At 42.4% G+C, this 26,207-nt stretch overlaps 1 protein-coding gene across 1 annotated transcript; it reads right to left on the reverse strand.

Moving 5' to 3' along the window:
- Nucleotides 1-248: 248 nt before the first annotated feature.
- Nucleotides 249-19,970, reverse strand: LOC149439163 (uncharacterized). The gene is made up of 4 exons (XM_089659383.1): nucleotides 19,872-19,970; nucleotides 12,149-12,496; nucleotides 6,860-7,189; nucleotides 249-2,712 (listed from the first exon to the last, which is right to left on the reverse strand). The coding sequence occupies exons 1-4, from the start codon at nucleotides 19,906-19,908 to the stop codon at nucleotides 2,618-2,620; spliced, it is 810 nt and encodes a 269-aa protein (XP_089515509.1). The 5' UTR covers nucleotides 19,909-19,970; the 3' UTR covers nucleotides 249-2,617.
- Between the last annotated feature and the right edge of the window lie 6,237 nt (nucleotides 19,971-26,207).

The following is a 26,207-nucleotide window of genomic DNA, read 5'->3' on the forward strand; positions in this document are numbered from 1 at the left end:
AATAGTGCCCCATCATTGGTGTCAGTGGGAGGAATAGTGCTCCATCATTGGTATCAGTGGGAGGAATAGTGCCCCATCATTGGTATCAGTGGGAGGAATAGTGCCCCATCATTGGTATCAGTGGGAGGAATAGTGCCCCATTATTGGTATCAGTGAGAGGAATAGTGCCCCATCATTGGTATCATTGGGAGGAATAGCGCCCCATCATTGGTGTCAGTGGGAGGAATAGTGCCCCATCATTGGTGTCAGTGGGAGGAATAGTGCCCCATCATTGATGTCAGTGGGAGGAATCGTGCCCCATCATTGGTGTCAGTGGGAGGAATATTGCCCCATCATTGGTGTCAGTGGGAGGAATAGTGCCCCATCATTGGTATCAGTGGGAGGAATAGTGCCCCATCATTGGTGTCAGTGGGAGGAATAGTGCCCCATCATTGGTGTCAGTGGGAGGAATAGTGCCCCATCATTGGTGTCAGTGGGAGGAATAGTGTCCCATCATTGGTGTCAGTGGGAAGAATAGTGCCCCATCATTGGTGTCACTGGAAGGGATAGTTCTGTGACATCCACACAGGAAATGGGTCACCACTGAAACAGGAAAATGTAGACAGCCCCTCCCATATCTGATACAGAATACAATGCTGGGGACGGGGCTGAGCTTTAACTATTGAACACTTCTTTTCGTCTTCTGTTATTTCATCGTCACATCAAATAAAGTTTTCTGTTCTCATAGAAACTTGGAGACGTATTTATAAAAAAAAAAAAAGTTATGTGTTTGTTTGTACATTTGTCCTGAGCCATCGGGGGTGAAGTGGAATGTTACTCAGCTATCTTCTCTCCAGGTCGAATGTTATTCATTCCTAAGTGACAATACCACATTAAGGCCACTAGATGGTGCCGATGAACATAGGAACTGGTGTCTGATGATTAGCTCCATCTAGTGGCCATAACGCAGTTGTTTCCTGATTCAGGCTGCTTTGGCGAGTGAACAATATTTGAGCTGCAGAGAAAATTGCCTGACCCCCTGTTCGTGCAGAACAAATGTACACAAAATTTCACAGGGTGAATAATTTTCATAAATACACCCCTAACAAGCTATCAATATTTTTAGCAGTAAAAACCCCCCCGTGTAATAGTCTACGGCATACAAAATATTACAAAAATCAAGCAAATAAAATGCATGCAGCACATTTTTTGTTCTTTTTTATTCTAAGTCTTTAAACTCACGCTTTATACATTTTATTTTACTATTTGTATTTTTTTTATGTTTTATCATTTTTTTCACTATTTTTCTTTTTTTACTCATGTTTTATCATTTTTTTTTATTATTTGAATTTTTTTTACTCATGTTTTATTTTCTATACTTCAATTTTTATTCATGTTTTATAAATTTTTTACTATTTGTATTTTTTTTACTCATGTTTTATACATTTTTTTACTATTTGTATTTTTTTTACTCATGTTTCATACATTTTTATTTCTGTTTCTATTTTTGCAATTAGGTTTTATACTTTAAAAAAAAATAAATTCTTTCAATTCATGTTTTATACATTGTTTTACTATTTGTATTTTTCTTTACTCTTGTTTTATACATTTTCTTTTGCTTTTTGTATTTTCGTACTCATGTTTTATATATATATACGAATGCTGAGACATTTGCTCGACAATTTAAAGGAAAAAAAAAACAAAACAGACCCCAAAGTGTATTAAGCATTTTTTTTTGTGTATTTATTCATCATTTCTCTACTGTCATTTATTTTATTTAAATTTTCTTTATTATTATTTTCTTTCTTGTGTGCATTTATTCATTAATTCACTCCTGTTAAATTTATTTTTTTATATTTAACTTTTTTAGTATTTTCCTTTTTTGTGTATTTATTCATTATTTCTCCACTGTCATTTTTTTTTTATTTTACTTTTTTCTCTTTTAGTATTTTTTTTCTTTTCTGTATTTATTCATTATTTCTTTACCATCAAATAATATATTTTTTTATTTTACTTTTTTCTTGTTTATTTTTGTTTATGTGTGTGTGTGTGTATTTATGTATTATTTTTCTACAGTTTTTTTTTTGTATTTTACTTTTTTTCTTGTTTATTATTTTGTGTGTGTGTGTGTATTTATGCATTATTTTTCTACAGTCTTTTTTTGTATTTTACTTTTTTTCTTGTTTATTATTTTGTGTGTGTGTATTTATGCATTATTTTTCTACAGTCTTTTTTTGTATTATAATTTTTTCTTGTTTAGTATTTTTTTTCTTTTTTTGTGTGCATTTATTCATTATTTCTCTACTGTCAAATTTTTTTTATTATGTTACCTTTTTTCCTTTTTTAATATTTTTCTGCAGCTAAGTTTAGTTCTTTCTTTGTGTATTTATTCATTATTTCTGAAGTGCCAAATTATTTTTTTTTATTTTACTTTTTTTTCTTGCACCCTTTTTTTTTTTTTTAAATAATTAGAAATAAACCAGACTGCCCCGACAAATACACCCTCCCCAAAAACTCAGAGAAAAACAGAATTTGTTTAAAGAAAATTTTGCCGCTCAAGGTGCGAAATTGACTCAAAGTTCGGAAGCAATTCCAGGACTGGCTAGGACAGCGGTTGATGTCGTTGCCGTCACAGCTTTTAGGTTTCCCTGATGATGTAGCTGATGAGAATTCCGAACGTTGGGAGACAGACGTTGCTCCATGTCCCCTGAGCTCCTCCCAAATAATTTCCAGCTGGAAAAAAAAATTTACGTAAAATTATTTACTCACACAGCCCCCCTTTGTACACTGTGTTGTATGCTATATACTCTGCACAGCCCCTCTTTGTACACTGTGTTGTATGCTATATACTCTGCACAGCCCCTCTTTGTACACTGTGTTGTATGCTATATACTCGCACAGCCCCCCTTTGTACACTGTGTTGTATGTTATATACTCGCACAGCCCCTCTTTGTACACTGTGTTGTATGCTATATACTCGCACAGCCCCCCTTTGTACACTGTGTTGTATGCTATATACTCGCACAGCCCCCCTTTGTACACTGTGTTGTATGCTATATACTCCCACAGCCCCCCTCTGTACACTGTGTTGTATGTTATATACTCGCACAGCCCCTCTTTGTACACTGTGTTGTATGCTATATACTCGCACAGCCCCCCTTTGTACACTGTGTTGTATGTTATATACTCTGCACAGCCCCTCTTTGTACACTGTGTTGTATGCTATATACTCACACAGCCCCTCTTTGTACACTGTGTTGTATGCTATATACTCCCACAGCCCCCCTCTGTACACTGTGTTGTATGTTATATACTCGCACAGCCCCTCTTTGTACACTGTGTTGTATGCTATATACTCCCACAGCCCCTCTTTGTACACTGTGTTGTATGATATATACTCCCACAGCCCCTCTTTGTACACTGTGTTGTATGCTATATACTCCCACAGCCCCTCTTTGTACACTGTGTTGTATGATATATACTCCCACAGCCCCTCTTTGTACACTGTGTTGTATGCTATATACTCGCACAGCCCCTCTTTGTACACTGTGTTGTATGCTATATACTCGCACAGCCCCCCTTTGTACACTGTGTTGTATGTTATATACTCGCACAGCCCCTCTTTGTACACTGTGTTGTATGCTATATACTCGCACAGCCCCCCTCTGTACACTGTGTTGTATGCTATATACTCGCACAGCCCCCCTTTGTACACTGTGTTGTATGTTACATACTCGCACAGCCCCTCTTTGTACACTGTGTTGTATGCTATATACTCTGCACAGCCCCTCTTTGTACACTGTGTTGTATGTTATATACTCGCACAGCCCCTCTTTGTACACTGTGTTGTATGCTATATACTCGCACAGCCCCCCTTTGTACACTGTGTTGTATGTTATATACTCTGCACAGCCCCTCTTTGTACACTGTGTTGTATGCTATATACTCACACAGCCCCTCTTTGTACACTGTGTTGTATGCTATATACTCCCACAGCCCCCCTCTGTACACTGTGTTGTATGTTATATACTCGCACAGCCCCTCTTTGTACACTGTGTTGTATGCTATATACTCCCACAGCCCCTCTTTGTACACTGTGTTGTATGATATATACTCCCACAGCCCCTCTTTGTACACTGTGTTGTATGCTATATACTCCCACAGCCCCTCTTTGTACACTGTGTTGTATGATATATACTCCCACAGCCCCTCTTTGTACACTGTGTTGTATGCTATATACTCGCACAGCCCCTCTTTGTACACTGTGTTGTATGCTATATACTCGCACAGCCCCCCTTTGTACACTGTGTTGTATGTTATATACTCACACAGCCCCTCTTTGTACACTGTGTTGTATGCTATATACTCCCACAGCCCCCCTCTGTACACTGTGTTGTATGCTATATACTCGCACAGCCCCCCTTTGTACACTGTGTTGTATGTTACATACTCGCACAGCCCCTCTTTGTACACTGTGTTGTATGCTATATACTCTGCACAGCCCCTCTTTGTACACTGTGTTGTATGCTATATATTCCCACAGCCCCTCTTTGTACACTGTGTTGTATGCTATATACTCCCACAGCCCTTCTTTGTACACTGTGTTGTATGCTATATGCTCCTTACGGCTCCTCTCTACACACTGTGCTCTATGTTGTATTCCTCAGATGGCTCCCCTCTGTACACTGCGCTGTATGTTGTACATTACACAAAACTCCTCTCTGCACACTGTGCTGTACACTATATGCTCTGCACACCTCCTCTCAGTACAATGTAAACAAAGTTTTTTTATCTGCATGTTTTCTCTATGTACACTGTGCTGTATGTTAGATACTCTACACCGCTGTTTTCTGTACACTGCATTGTATGTTACATACTCCACATGGCTCATCTCTGTTCACTGTGCTGTATGTTATATACCCAGCACAGTTCCTCTCTTTACACACTCTATTCTATATACTTCACAAAACTCCGCTCTGTACACTGTGCTGCATGTTATATACTCTACACATATCCTTTATGTACAATGTGTTCTATGTTCCACAAGGCTCATTTCTGTTTACTGTGCTGTACTTTATAATCCACACAGCTTCAATCTGCATACTGTATTGTATACTAAGCACAGCTCCTCTCTGTACACTGTGCTGTATGTTATATACTCTTCATGGCTCATCTCTGTACACTGTGCTGTATGTTATATACTCCCGCAGCCCCTCTTTGTACACTGTGTTGTATGCTATATACTCTGCACAGCCCCTCTTTGTACACTGTGTTGTATGATATATACTCCCACAGCCCCTCTTTGTACACTGTGTTGTATGCTATATACTCCTTACGGCTCCTCTCTACACACTGTGCTCTATGTTGTATTCCTCAGATGGCTCCTCTCTACACACTGTGCTCTATGTTGTATTCCTCAGATGGCTCCTCTCTGTACACTGCGCTGTATGTTGTACATTACACAAAACTCCTCTCTGCACACTGTGCTGTACATGATATGCTCTGCACGCCTCCTCTCAGTACAATGTAAACAAAGTTTTTTATCTACACGTTTTCTCTATGTACACTGTGATGTATGTTAGATACTCTACACCACTGTTTTCTGTACACTGCATTGTATGTTACATACTCCACATGGCTCATCTCTGTTCACTGTGCTGTATGTTATATACCCAGCACAGCTCCTCTCTTTAAACACTCTATTCTATATACGTCACAAAACTCCGCTCTGTACACTGTGCTGCATGTTATATACTCTACACATATCCTTTATGTACAATGTGTTCTATGTTCCACAAGGCTCATCTCTGTTTACTGTGCTATAGGTTATAATCCACACAGCTTCAATCTGCATACTGTATTGTATACAAAGCACAGCTCCTCTCTGTACACTGTGCTGTATGTTATATACTCCTCATTGCTCATCTCTGTACACTGTGCTGTATGTTATATACTCCTCGTGGCTCCTCTCTGTACACTGTGCTGTATGTTATATACTCCTTGTGGCTCCTCTCTGTACACTGTGCTGTATGTTATATACTCCTCGTGGCTCATCTCTGTACACTGTGCTGTATGTTATATACTCCTCGTGGCTCCTCTCTGTACACTGTGCTGTATGTTATATACTCCTCATGGCTCATCCCTGTACACTGTGCTGTATGTTATATACTCTTCATGGCTCATCTCTGTACACTGTGCTGTATGTTATATACTCCTCATGGCTCATCTCTGTACACTGTGCTGTATGTTATATACTCCTCATGGCTCATCTCTGTACACTGTGCTGTATGTTATATACTCCTCATGGCTCATCTCTGTACACTGTGCTGTATGTTATATACTCCTCATGGCTCATCCCTGTACACTGTGCTGTATGTTATATACTCCTCATGGCTCATCCCTGTACACTGTGCTGCTCTGTTTACTGCACTGTATATTATAAACTCCACAAGGCTCCTCTCTGTGAACTGTGCTGTATGTTATATACATTGAACATCTCTATGCACTGTGTCATTTGTTATATACTCCAAATGGTTCCTTTTTGTACACTGTGCTGTACATTATATACTCCACACAGCTCCTCTCTGTACAACGTGCTGTATGTTATATACTCAGCAAAACTCTACTGTGCTGTACATTATATACTCCACACAGCTCCTCTCTGTACAATGTGATGTATATTAAATACTCAGCAAAGCTCTACTCTGCACCCTACATTCTCTGTAAACTGTGCTGTGTGTTATATACTCTGCATGACTCCCCTCTGTATACTGTCCTGTATATTACATACATGCTCCATGTACGGGAAAATGCAGCCCCCCAAAAATAACAGTGCCTTAGCCAAATGCCTGTCGGGCTTCACCGTTGTGTTGGCTCTCACCACTGACTTGCAGACGGAACAACAAATGCGTGGCGTTCCCGCTGCTGAATATCTGAGCTTGGTAGACCCCTCGGTCTTCTTCTCTCAGGTCGCTCAGGTTCAACGACAGTCCCGGCTCTTGGCACCTCAGCCGGTTGTGGAACGCAAAATCGATGACTTTAAAGCTGTCCAGCTTGGCCACCGCCAACGTTTGCTTCTTCCCCTCCCTGGTGGAGAGCCAGAATATGATGTTCAGGACTGTATGGGATGAGAGTTGGACTTGGAACAAGACGGAGCCGCCTCGAGGGGCCGAAAGTTCTTGAAGGACCACGTTGGAGAGGGCACCTGACGCTGTAGAACATGGAGAAAGGATTCAGTACATTCTGGGACACCAAAGTCGAAGGTTAGGATGTTGAAGTAGATATAAACCCTGAGGTCTTCTTCTCATCTTGGTTGTGCCACTGCCTATGCTCTAATGCCCTACCTACAGTGGGGGATGGTTCAGAACCGTGAGGGGCCACAAGCACGGGACCTGGTTCACCCTGGATCAGCGACTTCAGTTGCCATGGTGGGAGCTGACTGACGTCCAGCACCATAACTTTAAAGGAGATGTAAACTCTGGGCTTCCTTCTCATGTGGGCACTTGGTTGTGCCACTGCCTATGCTCTAATGTCCCACCTACAGTGGGGGATGGTTCAGAACCGTGAGGGGCCACAAGCACAGGACCTGGTTCACCCTTGATCAGCAACATGAGTTGCTATGGTTGGAGCTGAAGGACCTCAAGCACCATACTTTAAAGGAGAGGTAAACCCTAAGGAATTCTTCTCATCTGGGCCTATGCTCTAATGTCCCACCTACATTGGAGGATGGTTCAGAAACGTGAGGGGCCACAAACACAGGACCTGGTTCACCCTGGATCAGCGACTTCAGTTGCCATGGTGGGAGCTGACTGACGTCCAGCACCATAACTTTAAAGGAGATGTAAACCCTGGGCTTCCTTCTCATGCGGGCACTTGGTTGTGCCACTGCCTATGCTCTAATGTCCCACCTACAGTGGGGGATGGTTCAGAACCGTGAGGGGCCACAAGCACAGGACCTAGTTCACCCTGGATCAGCGACTTCAGTTGCCATGGTGGGAGCTGACCGACCTCCAGCACCATAACTTAAAAGGAGATGTAAACCCTAAGGACTTCTTCTCATCTGGGCCTATGCTCTAATGTCCCACCTACATTGGGGGATGGTTCAGAACCATGAGGGGCCACAAGCACAGGACCTGGTTCACCCTGGATCAGCGACTTCAGTTGCCACGGTGGGAGCTGACCAACCTCCAGCACCATAACTTTAAAGGAGATGTGAACCCTAAGGACTTCTTCTCATGTGGGCACTTGGTTGTGCCACTGCCTATGATCTAATGAACCACCTACATTAGAAGATGGTTCAGAAAATGAGGAGCCACAAGCACAGAACCTGGTTCACCCTGGATCAGCAACTTGAGTTGCCATGGTGGGAGCTGACCGACCTCCAGCACCATAACTTTAAAGGAGATGTAAACTTTGGGCTTCCTTCTCATGTGGGCACTTGGTTGTGCCACTGCCTATGCTCTAATGTCCCACCTACAGTGGGGGCTGGTTCAGAACCGTGAGGAGCCACAAGCACAGGACCTGGTTCACCCTGGGTCAGCAACATGAGTTGCCATGGTGGGAGCTGAAGGACCTCAAGCACCATACTTTAAAGGAGAGGTAAACCCTAAGAACTTCTTCTCATCTGGGCACTTGGTTGTGCCACTGCCTATGCTCTAATGTCCCACCTACATTGGAGGATGGTTCAGAACCTTGAGGTGGCACAAGCACCGGACCTGGTTCACCCTGGATTAGCGACATGAGTTGCCATGGTGGGCGTTGGCCAACCTCCAGAACCATAACTTTAAAGTAGATGTGAACCCCAAGGACTTCTTCTCATCTGGGCACTTAGTTGTGCCACTGCCTATGCTCTAATGCCCCACCTACATTGGAGGATGGTTCAGAACCGTTAGGGGCCATAAGCACAGGACCTGGTTCACCCTGGATCAGCGACTTCAGTTGCCATGGTGGGCGTTGGCCAACCTCCAGAACCATAACTTTAAAGTAGATGTAAACCCTAGGCCTCCTCATGTGGGCACTTAGTTGTGCCACTGCCTATGCTCTAATGTCCCACCTACAGTGGGGGATGGTTCAGAACTGTGAGGGGCCACAAGCACAGGACCTGGTTCACCCTGGATCAGCAACATGAATTGCCATGGTAGGAGCTGAAGGACCTCAAGCACCATACTTTAAAGGAGAGGTAAACCCTAAGGACTTCTTCTCATCTGAGCCTATGCTCTAATGTCCCACCTACATTGGAGGATGGTTCAGAACCGTGAGGGGCCACAAGCACAGGACCTGGTTCACCCTGGATCAGCAACTTCAGTTGCCATGGTGGGAGCTGACCAACCTCCAGCACCATAACTTTAAAGGAGATGTAAACTCTGGGCTTCCTTCTCATGTGGGCACTTGGTTGTACCACTGCCTATGCTCTAATGTCCCACCTACAGTGGGGAATGGTTCAGAACCGTGAGGTGCCACAAGCACAGGACCTAGTTCACCCTTGATCAGCAACATGAGTTGCTGTGGTGGGAGCTGCAGGACCTCAAGCACCATACTTTAAAGGAGAGGTAAACCCTAAGGACTTCTTCTCATATGGGCACTTGGTTGTGCCACTGCCTATGCTCTAATGCCCTACCTACATTGGAGGATGGTTCAGAGGTGCCACAAGCACAGGACCTGGTTCACTCTGGATCAGCGACTTGAGTTGCTATGGTGGGTGCTCGCCAACCTCCAGAACCATAAATTTAAAGGAGATGTAAACCCTGGGCCCCCTTCTCATGTGGGCACTTGGTTGTGCCAGTGCCTATGCTCTAATGCCCCACCTACAGTGAGGGATGGTTCAGCACCTTGATGTGCCGCAAGTACAGGACCTGGTTCACTTTGGATCAGTGACATGAGTTGCCATGGTGAGAACTGACCGACCACCAGCACCATAACTTCAAAGGAGATATAAACCCTAAGGCCCTCTTGTCATCTGGGCATTTGGTTGTACCACCTTCTACATACGAACATCTTGAAGACATAAGTAAGCACCTACGGTTGAAAATGGCTCATTTTAATGTGTTTAGGGAGCTACGGAGGGGGCTGAATTTTTTTTTTTTTAAAAGACTGATCTTGTCTCTTAATCATTCATAGAACCTATAAAATACGATGGACGGAGAACATATGGGCCTCCAATTCCACCAATCAGGATTGGTTTTGGAACCTGCTGAAGAGCATCTACTGCTCTTGCAGCTCAAAGCAAGGGAGTAAGGGAGGCTCCCTCAGTATGTTCCTAGGGATCTTGATACCCATCATTCCGATTTTCCATGTAGTATTTAAGGCTCCAGTGGGAAGGGCTTAGTGGTTGGCTGTTGGTTGTTGGAGTGGAGTAGGCTTTGCATGAGTAAGGAGTTTCCATTTTCTATTGGGTTGGAGTCATCTGCGTACAAGGGACAAGGAAGCAGGGAGCTCCTTCCAAAGAAGATGGGAAGTAGAAAGGGACGCTCTTGTGATATGCCAGAGACCCAATATCATTGATCCAATATGGCCGCATGGCATATTAGGTCAATGACTGACCCGATATGGCCATTTACCCATATTAGATCAATAATGTCCAAGCATCCACGTCTCTTGTTTACATGCAGCTGGGAACGATTCCACCCACCCACAGCTGATTGGCCTGGCACTGACAACTTCTTTTTGGGTTTGGCCAAACATGGCTTCAGACCAAACTAGGGTCTAGGAACTTTAGGGAGCTAGGTAGGTGGATTGTTTTTTTTTAAATGTCTAATCAGTCATAGAACCTGGAAAATACCATGGCAAGAGAACATATGGACCTCCAATTCCACCATTCAGGAGTGGTTACGGAACCTGCTGAGGAGCATCTACTGCTCTTGCAACACAAAGCAAGGGAATAAGGGACGCTCCCTCCGTATGTTCCTAGAGACCCTGGTATACCCATCATTCTGATTTTCTGGGTGGTATTTAAGGCCCCAGTGGGAAGGGCCTAGTAGTTGGTTGTTGGGATGGAGTAGGCTTTGCATGATTAAGGAAGTTCCATTTTCTCTTGGGTTGAAGAGAGCGGCTCCATCATGTGAGCTTAACATCTCTACGTGATGGCTGAGGAAGCAAGATGCTCCTTCCCAAAGAAGATGGGAATTAGGAAGGGTTGCTCTTGTGAAATGCCAGAGACACTGGACTCTTTGTTGAATGCTTGATGTGGCTCTTCTCCTGGTAACTATACTTGCACCATGAAGAATTCTACAGAAAAAAAAAAAAGATGTGCTGCACCACTGTTTGCATTATTATGGAGTAAGACCACGTTGGATAGAATCTCTCTATAGTACAATATTATTATCTGCCTTCTGGTCTGGATATCCATGTTATTGAGAACATGTAGCCAATGAAAGAACTTGCAAGAGATGGAGAACGGGGTGGTAGTTATGACGTGGGCTCCAAATGGTGATGTAAACTAGGGTTGAGCTTGGGTTCATCTTGGGTGTGGTCTGAACCCATGTTTGGCCAAACCCAAAAGAAAGCTGTCAGTGCCAGGTGGGTGAGGAATCCCATGGATGCTTGGATGTCCTTGATCCAATGTGTGGCCATATCAGGTCAGTTTCATTGACCTAATATGCCATACGGCCATATTGGGTCAATGATGTCATAAGCTCCCCTTGCGTATGTGCAGTTGCAGGATGGGAAATCCCCGCAGCTCCTTGGCCTGGTACTGACAGCTTCCTTCCAGGTTTCTGATGTGAACCGAGCCCAAGCTCATCCATAGTGTGGACTAGTCCATATTTGTCATGCTTGAGGCTCCAGGTGTTTCTGTAGGGTGAAGACATGGGTCACTATGGTTGTGCCCACTGTGACCGGTCAGGAGGGCATTGAGTGGTCCTGGAGTTTGAGCTCCACCCAGGGACCAGCGGAAGGAGTTTGAGGAAACTAGCCCTGAATTTAAGTATACAGATGTTTTGCAGAACTTGGCCCACATGGAACCCACCCTACACATGCTTCATTTCGCTCTCCAGCTTCCTGGTGCCCAACATTCCAGGAATTCCACACATCTCCTGTCTGTAAACTGTGTTGTATGATGTGATATGTACTCTGCATGACTCCTCCCGTACTTTATATTCTCTATATGACCATTGTACATGAATTTGGTTCCCCCCAAAAACAGTGCCTTAGTCAAATTCCTGTAATGCCTTACCCTTGTCTTGGCTTTTGCTATTCACTTGCAAATGGAACCACAAATGTGTTGTGTTTCCGCTGCCATATATCTCAGCTTCGTATATTCCACTGTCTTCTTCTCTCAGGTCACTCAGGTTTAACATCAGTCCCGACTCTTGGCATGTCAACCGGTTTTTGAAAGTGGAATCAATGACTCGAAAGCTGTCCGGCTTGGCAATGGCCAACATTTGCTTCTTTCCTTTCCTGATGGAGGCCCAGAATATGCTGTTCAGGTAAGTATTTGCTGAAAGCTTGACTTGAAACAAAGCGGAACCCCCTTTAGGTGCCGAAAGTTCTTGAAGGACCTCGTTGGAGAAGACACCTGGTGCTAAAGAACGCAGAGAAAAGATTCAGTACATTCTGTGACACTGAGCATGCAGATTACGATGTTAAAGTAGATGTAAACCCCAAGGCCCCTGTCAGGGCCTGGACTTGAACCTGGGACCTCTATTGTGTCAGACAGTAACTCTTCTCACTGAGCTACCTGGGATGCTGGACAATGCTCTGCCAGATCTATTGGACAATTCTGCCTCATGCCTTGCTTTCTGATGAACCTTGAACTTCTTGCTCCTCCCATGAACTTCCTGATTTAAGCCATGTCTCTGCACTTCCTGGTTGCCAGATTATTGTGCCTTCTCCAGCCAGTATCTCGCTTTGTCTTTCCTGCTGCCATCCGTACCTTCGCTACCGACCTTTGGCTTGTTTCTTGACTATGATTCTGCCTCATCCCCATCTACTACTGCTTGTTACCGACCCTTGGCTTGTTGACTGACTACGCTTCTGCTAGATCCCTACCTGCCATATCTGCTACTGGATCCTGGCTTGCTCACTTCTTGGTGGGGTGATCCTGAGAACTGCGACCTGGTGCTAACATGCAGCAAAATCCATCTCCACCATTAGGAGCTCTGGTGAATACCGGTTAGTGCTTAGACCCCGCACCTCAGGTGAGTCATTTCTCAGGGTGACCTGCTTGTTAACCTATCCTGTTGGTTGGTCTGCTGCTATAGCTACTGGTCTCTGAACCTGACCTCACACCATGACAGCCCCCCTCTCATCTCGCCTATGCTCCCACCTACAATGGGGGATGTTTCAGCACCTTGAGGTCTTGGTTGACCCTGGATAGAGTAGGGAATCCTTAAAATCCCACCAGCTCATTTATTTATTGAATTAATTAATTTGCCATCAAGAGACCCAACAGGAAAACAAGAAGAAATATCTCCAAGGTGAGGAGAAACTCAACATTTTGGGTTTCCCATCGCTTTCAGTCCTGAGGACACCAGAAGAAATGAAGGAGGTAAATCGACACAAAAATGGGAGAACATCTGACAGGAGTTCCAACCTTTCCCGGCTCCATATCCAAAACTAAAAACAAAAAAATAATAAAAAATTCATATTTAGATGCGCCGCCGTGAGTCGCATTGTGTTACAAATTATTACAGTAAATCGAATTACTTAGTAGGAAGCCGTGGCCGGAAAAAACTATTTGCTGGTCCTTTGATGTCCAACAATGAATGGAAACAGTACATTGTTCCCTGCAGAACCGATGAGATCATCATCACCGCGTTGGAGATCCTTCATTTGAATGCATGCACATAAAATGAGACCTTCTGTCACCCCCCGCCCTCCCCTGGCTCTATAAGATGCCACAAGATTCTCACATCAACCAGACAGTCCTCCGGGACGTCATGCCGGACAACGCTCCAGGCCAATGTGTTCGAATTTGGTCGCATGGTATCGACTGAAGGAGACGATAAATGAAATAAGCCGAACTCTGGTCTTGGACTTCAGTAGGGATTGCGTTGCCAAATGCCTAGGCATTTGGTCACGTGACTGGCTGCCACTGGAAACAAGAGCGATGGTATCTCCTGCAATGGAGGTCAAGGGAGTCCAAAGGGCAAAAGAATGATGTATTGAAGAACTTGCCCAGCAGGGAAGCCCACCCAACCAGGAACTTGCAGTCAATAGAGCAGAGAGTAGGCCCAAACTGGAGACAGCACCTGTCCAGGAAGGCGGAATGCAACCCTGGCCGGTCCAACCCCAAAGGGGAGCTCTCTTGTGTTGAAGACGTAGGCCCTGAACTTTCTCTACTCCTCTGGAACCTCTCCCTGTTGTTAGTGCTGTCCCTGACAATGTGCTTCTCACATTAGCAATTTGGCCAAAAAACCCATGGGGAAAAGACTTAAAAAGACCCAAGATGGCTGCCAGGGTCACCTGGATGCAGCGTAACCGAAGTGCTGCTCCAGGGAACCACAGGAATCCTAGAGAAACACAGTTTCTCTTGACTTCTCTCTCCAGCTGCGCTGCTGCTCTGAAAGAGCACCACCTACCATGGAGAAACTTGACTGCACCTGCCGAAGGGCGAACTGACCATTTGGAAACTCCGGCACTGCCTGAGGGCCCAGGGTCAGTAGGGGGCCCCATGAGATGCCCCTGGTACCTTTTTCATAGGCTTTTTTGAGTTTGGGCAAGGACACAGGGGCCCCATGATCCCCTATTGCCCGGGGGGCCCCATGAATTGTCAGTCCGCCTCTGCACCTGCCTATTGTTTGGTGCCAGGAAAGGAAAAACTGCAGTATTTGGTACAATTTTTTGTTTTTCTGATACCAACAGGGCAGCATACTAAGACGTACGATAAAAATAAACTTTTTTTTTTTTTTTAGTGATGCTGTAACACAGAAGTTACCGAAGCAAAAAAAAAAGAAAAAAAAAATAGTTTTTGCTTTTAGTTAAACAAAATTAATTTTTTTTAAGCTCTTTCTTTCTTTTTTTCTTTTCTTTTTTTTTACTTGTTTTAGTGATGCTGTAACACAGAAGTTACCAAAGCAAAAAAAAAGAAAAAATAATTTTTGCTTTTAGTTAACAAAAATACATTTTTTTTAAAGCTCTTTCTTTTTCTTTTTTTTTTTAACTTGTTTTAGTGATGCTGTAACACAGAAGTTACCAAAGCAAAAAAAAAAAAAAATTATAAAAAAATAGTTTTTGCTTTTAGTTAAACAAAATTAATTTTTTTTAAAGCTCTTTCTTTTTTTCTTTTTTTTTTTTTACTTGTTTTAGTGATGCTGTAACACAGAAGTTACCGAAGCAAAAAAAAAAGGATAAAAAAAATAGTTTTTGCTTTTAGTTAAACAAAATTAATTTTTTTTTAAAGCTCTTTCTTTTTTTCTTTCTTTTTTTTTTACTTGTTTTAGTGATGCTGTCACACAGAAGTTACCGAACCAAAAAAAAAAAAAAAAAAAAATAGTTTTTGCTTTTAGTTAACAAAAATACATTTTTTTTAAAGCTCTGTCTTTTTTTCTTTTTTTTTTTACTTGTTTTAGTGATGCTGTAACACAGAAGTTACCGAAGCAAAAAAAAAAAAAAAAAAATAGTTTTTGCTTTTAGTTAAACAAAATAAAAAATTTTTTAAAGCTCTTTCTTTCTTTTTTTCTTTTCTTTTCTTTTACTTGTTTTAGTGATGCTGTAACACAGAAGTTACCAAAGCAAAAAAAAGAAAAAATAATTTTTGCTTTTAGTTAACAAAAATACATTTTTTTTAAAGCTCTTTCTTTTTCTTTTTTTTTAACTTGTTTTAGTGATGCTGTAACACAGAAGTTACCAAAGCAAAAAAAAAAAAAATTATAAAAAAATAGTTTTTGCTTTTAGTTAAACAAAATTAATTTTTTTTAAAGCTCTTTCTTTTTTTCTTTTTTTTTTTTACTTGTTTTAGTGATGCTGTAACACAGAAGTTACCGAAGCAAAAAAAAAGGATAACAAAAATAGTTTTTGCTTTTAGTTAAACAAAATTAATTTTTTTTAAAGCTCTTTCTTTTTTTCTTTTTTTTTTTTTACTTGTTTTAGTGATGCTGTAACACAGAAGTTACCAAAGCAAAAAAAAAGAAAAAAATAATAATTTTTGCTTTTAGTTAACAAAAATACATTTTTTTTAAAGCTCTTTCTTTTTCTTTTTTTTTAACTTGTTTTAGTGATGCTGTAACACAGAAGTTACCGAAGCAAAAAAAAGAAAAAAATTATAAAAAAAAAATAGTTTTTGCTTTTAGTTAAACAAAATTATGTTTTTTTAAAGCTCTTTCTTTTTTTTTGTTTTTACTTGTTTTATTGATTTTGTGACACGGAAGTTACCAAAGCATAGGATAAAAATATTCATTTTTGCTCTTTGTTAAACAAAACTTACTTTTTTTTAATTCTTTTCTTTTTTTTTTTTTTACTTGCTTTAGTGATTCTGCAACACAGGAGTCACTAAAATGCAAGTAAAAAAAAAAAAAAAAAAAGTTTCATTCTGTACTACAAGAGTCACTAGAGCATGTAAAAAAAGTACAACTTAAAAAAAAAATCCTTAATATTTTAACCCCTTTTATTCCGTAACTAGCTCAATTTATTTTACTCTCGTTAGATGTCGCTCAAAATTTGTAAAAAAAAATAACATACTTTTTTTTTCATTTGTTTTGCTCCTTCAGATTTTTTTTTGTGGCATAAGAATTTTTTTTTTTAAGTTTTAAACTCATGTGTGATTTTGAACAATTAGTTGTTTTAAAATTAACATTTTAAAATTTAAATAGAGACAATTATTTAATGATACATAATTGATTAAACAAATTATTTAGTTAATTAAGTATTTAAATATTAATGTCATTTAGCATGTTTCTGTTTATTTAATGCTTTTTTCCTTTAGACACACATCTACAGTTTTTTTTTTATGGTTTTTTTTTTGTTTTTTTTTGCTTCGGTAACTTCTGTGTTACAGCATCACTAAAACGAGTAAAAAAAAAGAGTTAAAAAAAAAGTTTAAAAATTATTGGATAAAAATGAACTCAAAGGAAATTTTTTTTTTGATTCTAAAAAAATTAATTTTTCTATTTCTGTTTCATAGGCAATAATAAAAATGATTGCGGAAATAATAGATCTGAAATTAGGACATTTCTTAGAAGATTAACGCATTGCAATTTAATTTTTTGTTTTCTAGTCCATCCAATCTATATCCAGTCAGGCCCTTGCATGTCATAGTTAAGTCGATGTTTTTTTATCTTTTTTTGTATAATAATCAAATAAAAATTTAAATAAAAAAAAAAAATAGTTAAGCCATCCATACACGTGGCAATTCGAGCATTCCAACTTTGACTCCACTTTTTTTTTGGTCACAGTTGCAAAACAATCAAAAACATTAAATGGCGCTTTTAACAGACCTCAAGAAGTCATAATTACCCTGTTGGAATGCGGTGGAAAAAACAGATCGTTGATTGTGACAATTTTTTTCTCCATTTTGATTACATTTTAATTTGATTTGATTGCAATTTTCCTACAAAAAAAAAAAAAATGCACATCAAATTTTTTTCTCTTAAAAAAAATAATTGATCAAATAAAAAAAAAAAGCACATTTGATAGATACAAGCCCGGTTTTGACTTTATAATAGATCAAATTCTGTTGGTCGGTGGAAGATTGTTAGGCAGTTTTTTTTTTAATGTACTTGCAAATCTTGGAGGATCATAAAGTGTTTGAAATTATCTGAAGAGGTCACATGTTTGGCCGGCATTGTCCATGACTCCAAGGCTGACCATACGCAAGAACATATGATTGTACAACCTCCTTTAGATCTACCATCCTGTCCTGTTGAGTCCCGTGGCACATCTGCTGACTCGTGGTTTTCCACAGCACAGTAGTGCAAATGCCTATTATGGTAGTCTCCAAATCTCCTGCACATGCTCAGATGTTCTGAAGGGCTCTGCCTAGAACCCGAATGCTGGGCAGAACCCTTCAGCGCATCTACACATGCTCTATAATGGTGGCATCTAAGGGGGGTAAGCGAAGACATTAAAAAGGGGAAAGACGTTTCCTTCCAGGGCTGGGCAGGAGGGACTGCTGCCCTGGGCTCAGTGGTAGGTGGTGCCCCCTCACTCCTGGTAGTCGGTTGGCAACCAGTGGGCCACGGTTTGATGCTTCACACCATGCATGTGCAACTTCTTTCTAGCTTCTAGTAAGCAAGAAATTGGCTACACATGCAATGCGCATTCCATGCTAACCATTTGCAGCTGCTAGTGCATGACATGGGTTCTACTTGGTACAGCGTCCAGCTAAGTCCAACCGCCATGTTTTTTAGCCTGTCTGGATGCTTCACCTATGCTTCCTGGACGCCTTACCCCAAGTACTGTTTCCATTGTTGGCACTTTAAGGCGTCCAGGAAGCACAGGTGAAGCATCCAAACAGGCTAAAAAACATGGTGGTTGGACTTAGCTGGATGCTGTACCAAGCAGAACCCATGTCATGCATTAGCAGCAGGGGAGGCACAGTTCCACATCCTTGTCCTGGGTGCTGGACGAACCTGCCCTAGTACTGTTTCCATCTTTGGCATCTTAAGGCGTCCAGGAAGCACAGGTGAAGCGTCCAGACAGGCTAAAAAACATGGCGGTTGGACTTAGCTGGATGCTGTACCAAGTAGAACCCAAGTCATGCATTAGCAGCAAGGGAGGCAACGTTCCACATCCTTGCCCTGGGCGCTGGACAAACCTGTCCCGGTACTGTTTCCATCGTTGGCACTTTAAGGCGTCCAGGAAGCAAAGGTGAAGTGTCCAAACAGGCTAAAAAACATGGTGGTTGGACTTAGCTGGATGCTGTACCAAGTAGAACCCAAGTCATACATTAGCAGCAAGGGAGGCACAGTTCCACATCCTTGCCCTGGACCATGGTTTGATGCTTCACCAAGTAGAACCCATGTCATGCATTAGCAGCAGGGGAGGCAAATTTCCACATCCTTGCCCTGGGCGCTGGACAAACCTGTCCTGGTACTTTTTCCATCATTGGCATCTTAAGATGTCCAGGAAGCACAGGTGAAGTGTCCAGACCATCTAAAAAACATGGCTGTTGGACTTAGCTGGACGCTGTACCAAGTAGAACCCATGTCATGCACTAGCAGCAGGGGAGGCAAAGTTTCACATCCTTGCCCTTGGCCATGGTTTGATGCTTCACCAAGTAGAACCCATGTCATGCATTAGCAGCAGGGGAGGCAAAGTTCCAAATCCTTGCCCTGGGCACTGGACAAGCCTGTCCCGATATTGTTTCCATTATTGGCATCTTAAGGCATCCAGGAAGCACAGGTGAAGCATCCAGACAGGCTAAAAAACATGGCGGTTGGACTTAGCTGGACGCTGTACCAAGTAGAACCCATGTCATGCACTAGCAGCAGTGGAGGCAAAGTTCCACATCTTTGACCTGGGTGCTGGATAAACCTGTCCCGGTACTGTTTCCATCATTGGCATCTTAAGACGTCCAGGAAGCACAGGTGAAGCATCCAGACCATCTAAAAAACATGGTGGTTGGACTTAGCTGAACGCTGTACCAAGTAGAACCCATGTCATGCATTAGCAGCAGGGGAGGCAAAGTTCCACATCCTTGCCCTGGGCATTGGACGAACCTGTTCCTGTACTGTTTCCATCATTGGCATCTTAAGACGTCTAGGAAGCACAGGTGAAGTGTCCAGACCATCTAAAAAACATGGTGGTTGGACTTAGAGTGGGTTCTACTTGGTACAGCATCCAGCTAAGGCCATCTACGTGATTTGACGCACATGGGCTACATGACCAGTGTGATTGTAGCCTCATATGCAAACCTACACTATCGCCCGAGAGGAGAACCGGTGGAGTGGGAATGAGAGACCAGTAGGACCAGGAGGTTCCCTCCGAGGTCCGAAATCTACAATAAAAATATCACTTACCCCATGCAGGCATAAACAAGAAAAGAAGTATCACCATTCCTCGATTTTGAATTCTTTAGCACAGATCCACTCGGATGACAACGCCGATGCCTCTGCAAGACAAACGTGACCTGTTGTTATTTTTTAATAAAGAGCAGGAAGGCACCGCTTCCTGCATGGACAGGGGCCAAATCGAATTCTCTGAGGTGGAAGCAAAGAAGGACCTGTAACCAGATCTAGCATCTCAAAGGAGAGAAACCAAAAAGGAAGAAGTCGATGTATTATTATTATACAGGATTTATGGCGCCAACAGTTTGCTCAGCACTTTACAATACAAAGGGAGAAGCTACAGCAACAATACAAGAGGGTTAGGAGGGCCCTGATCCCAGGAGCTTACAGTCTACTAGGGAGGGGCTGGTGGTACAAAAGGTAATAATTGTGGGGGACGAACTGATGGGACAATCAGAAGATTTGGTGATCAGCTGAAGGCAGGATAGTCTTCCCCGAAGACATAGGTTTTCAGAGATCTCCTACAACTGAGCAGAATAGGCAATAGTTGAATAGATTGGGGTAGAGAGTTCCAAAGGATGAGGAAGGCTCTGGAGAAGTCTTGAGGAGGAGGCAAAGGAGCTAGAGAGCAGGAGGTCGTGGGAGATGGGGATGTAGACCCAATTCCTAAAATCCCATATAAGCTGGTAAGTCATTTAAAAAATTATTTTTCACTTTTTTTAAACCTGCAGCCTTGATTAAAATAATCCTTGGTGATCCTGCCTTCAATGTCCTTGTAGAGGTACTTCCTGTTACAGGGTGACAACATCCTGTCCTTGTTTCCTTACTGTGCTCCTTTGTTGTCACCTTGTCACGTGCACATCTGCTGGAGACTAGAAGAACTGTGCGTTGTTCTGGCGTGGTTTATTGCAAAACTTGAACTTGGATGGGTGCTGGGCAGGGGCGGACTGGCAACTCATGGGGCCCCCTGGGGCAATTGGGGATCATGGGGCCCCTGTTTCCTCGCCCACACTCAAACCACACCCAAAACAGCCTATGAAAGGTACCAGGGGCATCTCATGGGGCCCCCTGCCCTGCAGTGCCCGAGTGCCAGAATGGTCATTCCGTCCCTGGTTTGGGGTGACGGTGGGATACTCCAGCAACTTCAAGTAGTAAGTTGAGGGCACTTATCTTCCTCCAAAGGTTCACATACTTTTTCCTCCCTGTGCTGTGAATGTTTACATGTTATGTGCAATTAAACCATGGCAACATCTAATGTTTGTGTAGTATTATGTTCAGCAGACTGTATTCTTCTATTGTTGTGACTTAGATGACGTTCAGAGCACATTTTATGCCCAATTCATGCAAAACTCCACGTAATCCCAAGGGGGTCACATACTTTTTTCTCCCTGCACTGTGAATGTTTACATGTTATGTGCAATTAAACCATGGCAACAGAAAAAAGTATGTGAACCTTTGGACTTAATAACTGGTTGACCCTCCTTTGGCAGCAATAACCTCAACCAAACGTTTCCTTTAGTTGCAGATCAGACCTGCACAACGATCTGGAGTCATTTTGGACCACTCCTCTTCACAAAACTGTTTCACTGTAGCAATATTCTTGGGATGTCTGGTGTGAATCGCTCTCTTAAGGTCATGCCACAGCATTTCAATCGGGTTGAGGTCAGGACTCTGACTGGGCCACTCCACTCCACTGCCAAAGGAGGGTCAACCAGTTATTAAGTCCAAAGGTTCACATACTTTTTCCTCCCTGCACTGTGAATGTTTACATGTTATGTGCAATGAAACCATGGCAACATCTAATGTTTGTGTAGTATTATGTTCGGCAGACTGTGTTCTTCTATTGTTGTGACTTAGATGACGTTCAGAGCACAATTCATGCAAAACTCCACGTAATCCCAAGGGGTTCACATAAGTTTTACACACACACATACATACATATATATATATACACACTGCATGTTGAAATGCATTTTTATTACAAAAATATATGAAAGCTATTTTTAAAAATACATTTCAAATATACTGTATGTCTTTAAAAATACAAATCTACATTTTTTGGAATGCATTTACATATATATGTAAAAATATATGTTAAAATGACTTTTTTTATGTCATAAAAAAAATCTGAAGAATATATTTAAAAAATATGTATTTCTAAAAATATTTTTCATATACTTTTGTAATACATATGCATTTCAACATACAGTGTGTGCACCCCAACCTCACCTAACAACTAACCTCCTCCACTCCATCCCCCACAGCCATTTCCTCCTGTATCACCTTCCCCTCCCTCCTAGATTGTAAGCCCGAAAGAGCAGGGCCCTCGAACCCCTCGTGTATTGTATTGTTACTGTCTTGTCTCATGTTCTGTCCCCCTCGCTACTGTACAGCGCTGAGCAAACCCTTTGGCACTACATAAATACTGTATAATAATAATAATATATATATGTGTGTGTGTATATATATATATTGAATATGGCCAAAATTGTAGTATTTCACATATATATTAAAAATATATAGGATGAAACCAGCCTATATCCCTTAGCTCAAGAAATGGTGAAAATATTGATATGCAAAAATAAAATAAAAATTATTAACCAGTAATTAAATATTTAAACCAAGCTGCTGTTTTAAATAACAAAACAAATCTATAAACAGTGACTAAAAAAGTACACATAAACAGCGCTGTTTATGTGTACTTTTTTAGTCACTATTTCAAATATATGGCAATATATTTGGGAAGAATACTTTTAAAATATATTTCAAATATATTTTTCTTCCATATGGGATACTACAGCTTTAACAAACACTTTTTAAGAAATATTTGAAGGAATGGTAGTCAGATTAGTAGGTAGCAGGCAAAGAGAAGAGGGGAAGACCTCAATTTTTAGATTATTAAATGCAATTTAGTTTAAGATTGTCAGCTCGAAAGAGTAGGACCCTCTAACCCCTCGTGTGCTGTTTGTTGTTGCTGTGCTGTTCCATGTATTGTCCCCCCCCCCTCTATTGTACAGCGCTGAGCAAACCCTTTGGCGCTATATAAATTCGATGTAATAATAATAATAATAAGAGGGATGTCGAATGTCAATTGGAGGATCATTTAACAATTTAACACTTCCGCGTTATATATATATTCAAATATCACTTAAAGTAACAACAAAAAAGCAGCCAGCACAGTATCGCAGGTATCAATACATAAAACATATAAAGCAGAAAAGGTACGGCGCTGTAATTAAAAAACTAAACATGAAGTAAAAAATAAAATAAAATTAAAAAGTCCAATGATTAACAGAAAAAAATTAAAAATAAAATAAAATTAAAAATTCCAATGATTAACAGAAAAAAATTAAAAATAAAATAAAAAGTTTCTCATGCCACCTGCCTGGAGTTTGCGTGTTCTCCCTGTGCCTGCGTGGGTTTCCCCCGGGTACTCCGGTTTCCTCCCACACTCCAAAGACATGCTTGTAGGTTAATTGGATCCTGTCTAAATTGTCCCTAGTATATGTATAAATGTGAGTTAGGGACCTTAGATTGTATGACCCTTGAGGGTCAGGGACCTTAGATTGTACGTTCCTTGAGGGTTAGGGACCTTAGATTGTACGTTCCTTGAGGGTTAGGGACCTTAGATTGTACGCCCCTTGAGGGTCAGGGACCTTAGATTGTACGTTCCTTGAGGGTTAGGGACCTTAGATTGTACGTTCCTTGAGGGTTAGGGACCTTAGATTGTACGCCCCTTGAGGGTTAGGGACCTTAGATTGTACGCCCCTTGAGGGTTAGGGACCTTAGATTGTACACCCCTTGAGGGTTAGGGACCTTAGATTGTACACCCCTTGAGGGTTAGGGACCTTAGATTGTACACCCCTTGAGGGTTAGGAACCTTAGATTGTACCCCCCTTGAGGGTTAGTGACCTTAGATTGTACGCCCCTTGAGGGTTAGGGACCTTAGATTGTACGCCCCTTGAGGGTCAGGGACCTTAGATTGTACGCCCCTTGAGGGTCAGGGACCTTAGATTGTACGCCCCTTGAGGGTCGGGGACCTTAGATTGTACGCCCCTTGAGGGTCAGGGACCTTAGATTGTACGCCCCTTGAGGGTCAGGGACCTTAGATTGTACGCCCCTTGAGGGTCAGGGACCTTAGATTGTACGCCCCTTGAGGGTCAGGGACCTTAGATTGTACGCCCCTTGAGGGTCAGGGACCTTAGATTGTACGCCCCTTGAGGGTCAGGGACCTTAGATTGTACGCCCCTTGAGGGTCAGGGACCTTAGATTGTACACCCCTTGAGGGTCAGGGACCTTAGATCGTACGCCCCTTGAGGGTCAGGGACCTTAGATTGTACGCCCCTTGAGGGTCAGGGACCTTAGATTGTACGCCCCTTGAGGGTCAGGGACCTTAGATTGTACGCCCCTTGAGGGTCAGGGACCTTAGATTGTACGCCCCTTGAGGGTCAGGGACCTTAGATTGTACGCCCCTTGAGGGTCAGGGACCTTAGATTGTACGCCCCTTGAGGGTCAGGGACCTTAGATTGTACGTTCCTTGAGGGTCAGGGACCTTAGATTGTACGTTCCTTGAGGGTTAGGGACCTTAGATTGTACGCCCCTTGAGGGTCAGGGACCTTAGATTGTACGCCCCTTGAGGGTCAGGGACCTTAGATTGTACGCCCCTTGAGGGTTAGGGACTGATGTGAATGTACAATATATATGTAAAGCGCTGCGTAAATTGACGGCACTATATAAGTACCTGAAATAAATAAATAAATGACAAATATAAATTCAAAAAGTTCATAAAAGCGCCTTGGGAGTCCTCCATTGCCAGCACCTGAAGAAATACTAAAAACATATAAAGTAAGTGAGCGCCTTCCAGTCTATCAATTCCCAGATTACAGCAGCTGTACACAAAAGGCACCATATAAAACCTCTAAAACGGATAAAAAACATAAACGTGCAGCGCTGTTAAAACCAATAGATAAATACATATATAAACATGTAAGAAAGTGCACACAAATATATAAAGTGACACTGTGCATCTATGTACGTGCCACTAGAATATGTGGCCAATATAAACGTGAAAGAAACACTGCGTCTAAAACATAAGTCCAGAGTGCAGGCGTGAACGAGATCTCAAATGATCTTCTGGTATCCAAAAGACACAGATTGTGGATAAGGTGAGACAATTAAAGTGTAGATTGCGCACTCACCAGATACGCAACCTTTTTGCACATTTGTATGATATAAGGACATCAGACATCTCATCAAAAAGGTCTGGTCAGATCTGGTCAATGCCTCCTTCGCTATCCCACTGTCAGGGCAGGGCTGTGGAACGGACAGGTAGGCCTAGTGGCAGGGTAATGCACTGGCTGACGACAACCACCACCAACAGACCGAAGTCCCTCAGGGCGCGGAGTCTAAGTCCCAGTCTGCCCTTCACCAGGGCCCCTGATGGTGGGGATGGAATTGACGCAGCCAGGAAGCAGGTCGCGGCCCCCGAGACACCCCGGCTGCGGTAATGGCCGCCGCCAATGGCGTGTAGCTGGTGAGAATGACAATAGCGTACTCAGGCAAGCCGGGTCGACAACAACGGGACAAAACGGTACAGAACAGTAGACAGAGAATCACAGGTCACGGGCCGGGTTCAGCAACGGAAGGTCAGATCGAAGGAAAACACAGAGAATGGTCTTAGTCACAAGCCGAGTCAGAAACCAGAAGAGTCACAAGAGTATACACAGAGCTGTAGCAAGACAAAGACACAAGACACAAGTGCAAAGAGCATGTGCGGATCACAGGCTTATATGTACTCAGCCACACCCCTCTGGGGGATGGACCTCAGAGACCTGAAGGCATAAAAGCTTCCCACCATGCTCAGCAGAAATCCAAGATGGATGCCAGCACATGGAGTAACATAACCTCTGGGAAAAGGTTGGACCTTGACACCCACGGTTTGCACTTAGCCTTCCCAAATGGTAACCACCCTGCGGATGTACCCGGCTCCCACAGGAGCTCAGAAAGAAACAACAGGCCAGTAGTGCAATATTGCCTTAGGATGTTTATTCCACACAATGGGTATGTATACAGCAAGAGAGCAAATAAAATAGATTACTGACCGATTGCAAGCTGCCGCCGGGACCCCTTGTGGTGCCGGCGATAAGGCATCAAAACAGCTACAGCCCGACCCTGACGCGTTTCGACCAAGTGCTCTTAGTCATAGGGTGTCCTGGCCTCTTACCAGATCATTGGTTAGGAGTCTGAGTAGATACCATTTGGTGTATTGAAAGCATTGCATTATAGGTTGTTGAGTTTCTATGGGTAAGGTTTGAATGCGGGATTCTCAAATGATGAATTCTATTTTTA

This window comes from Staurois parvus, unplaced genomic scaffold, assembly GCF_062004578.1.
Source record: "Staurois parvus isolate SC_StPar_1 unplaced genomic scaffold, SC_StPar_1.0 ptg001150l, whole genome shotgun sequence".
NCBI lineage: Eukaryota > Metazoa > Chordata > Amphibia > Anura > Ranidae > Staurois > Staurois parvus.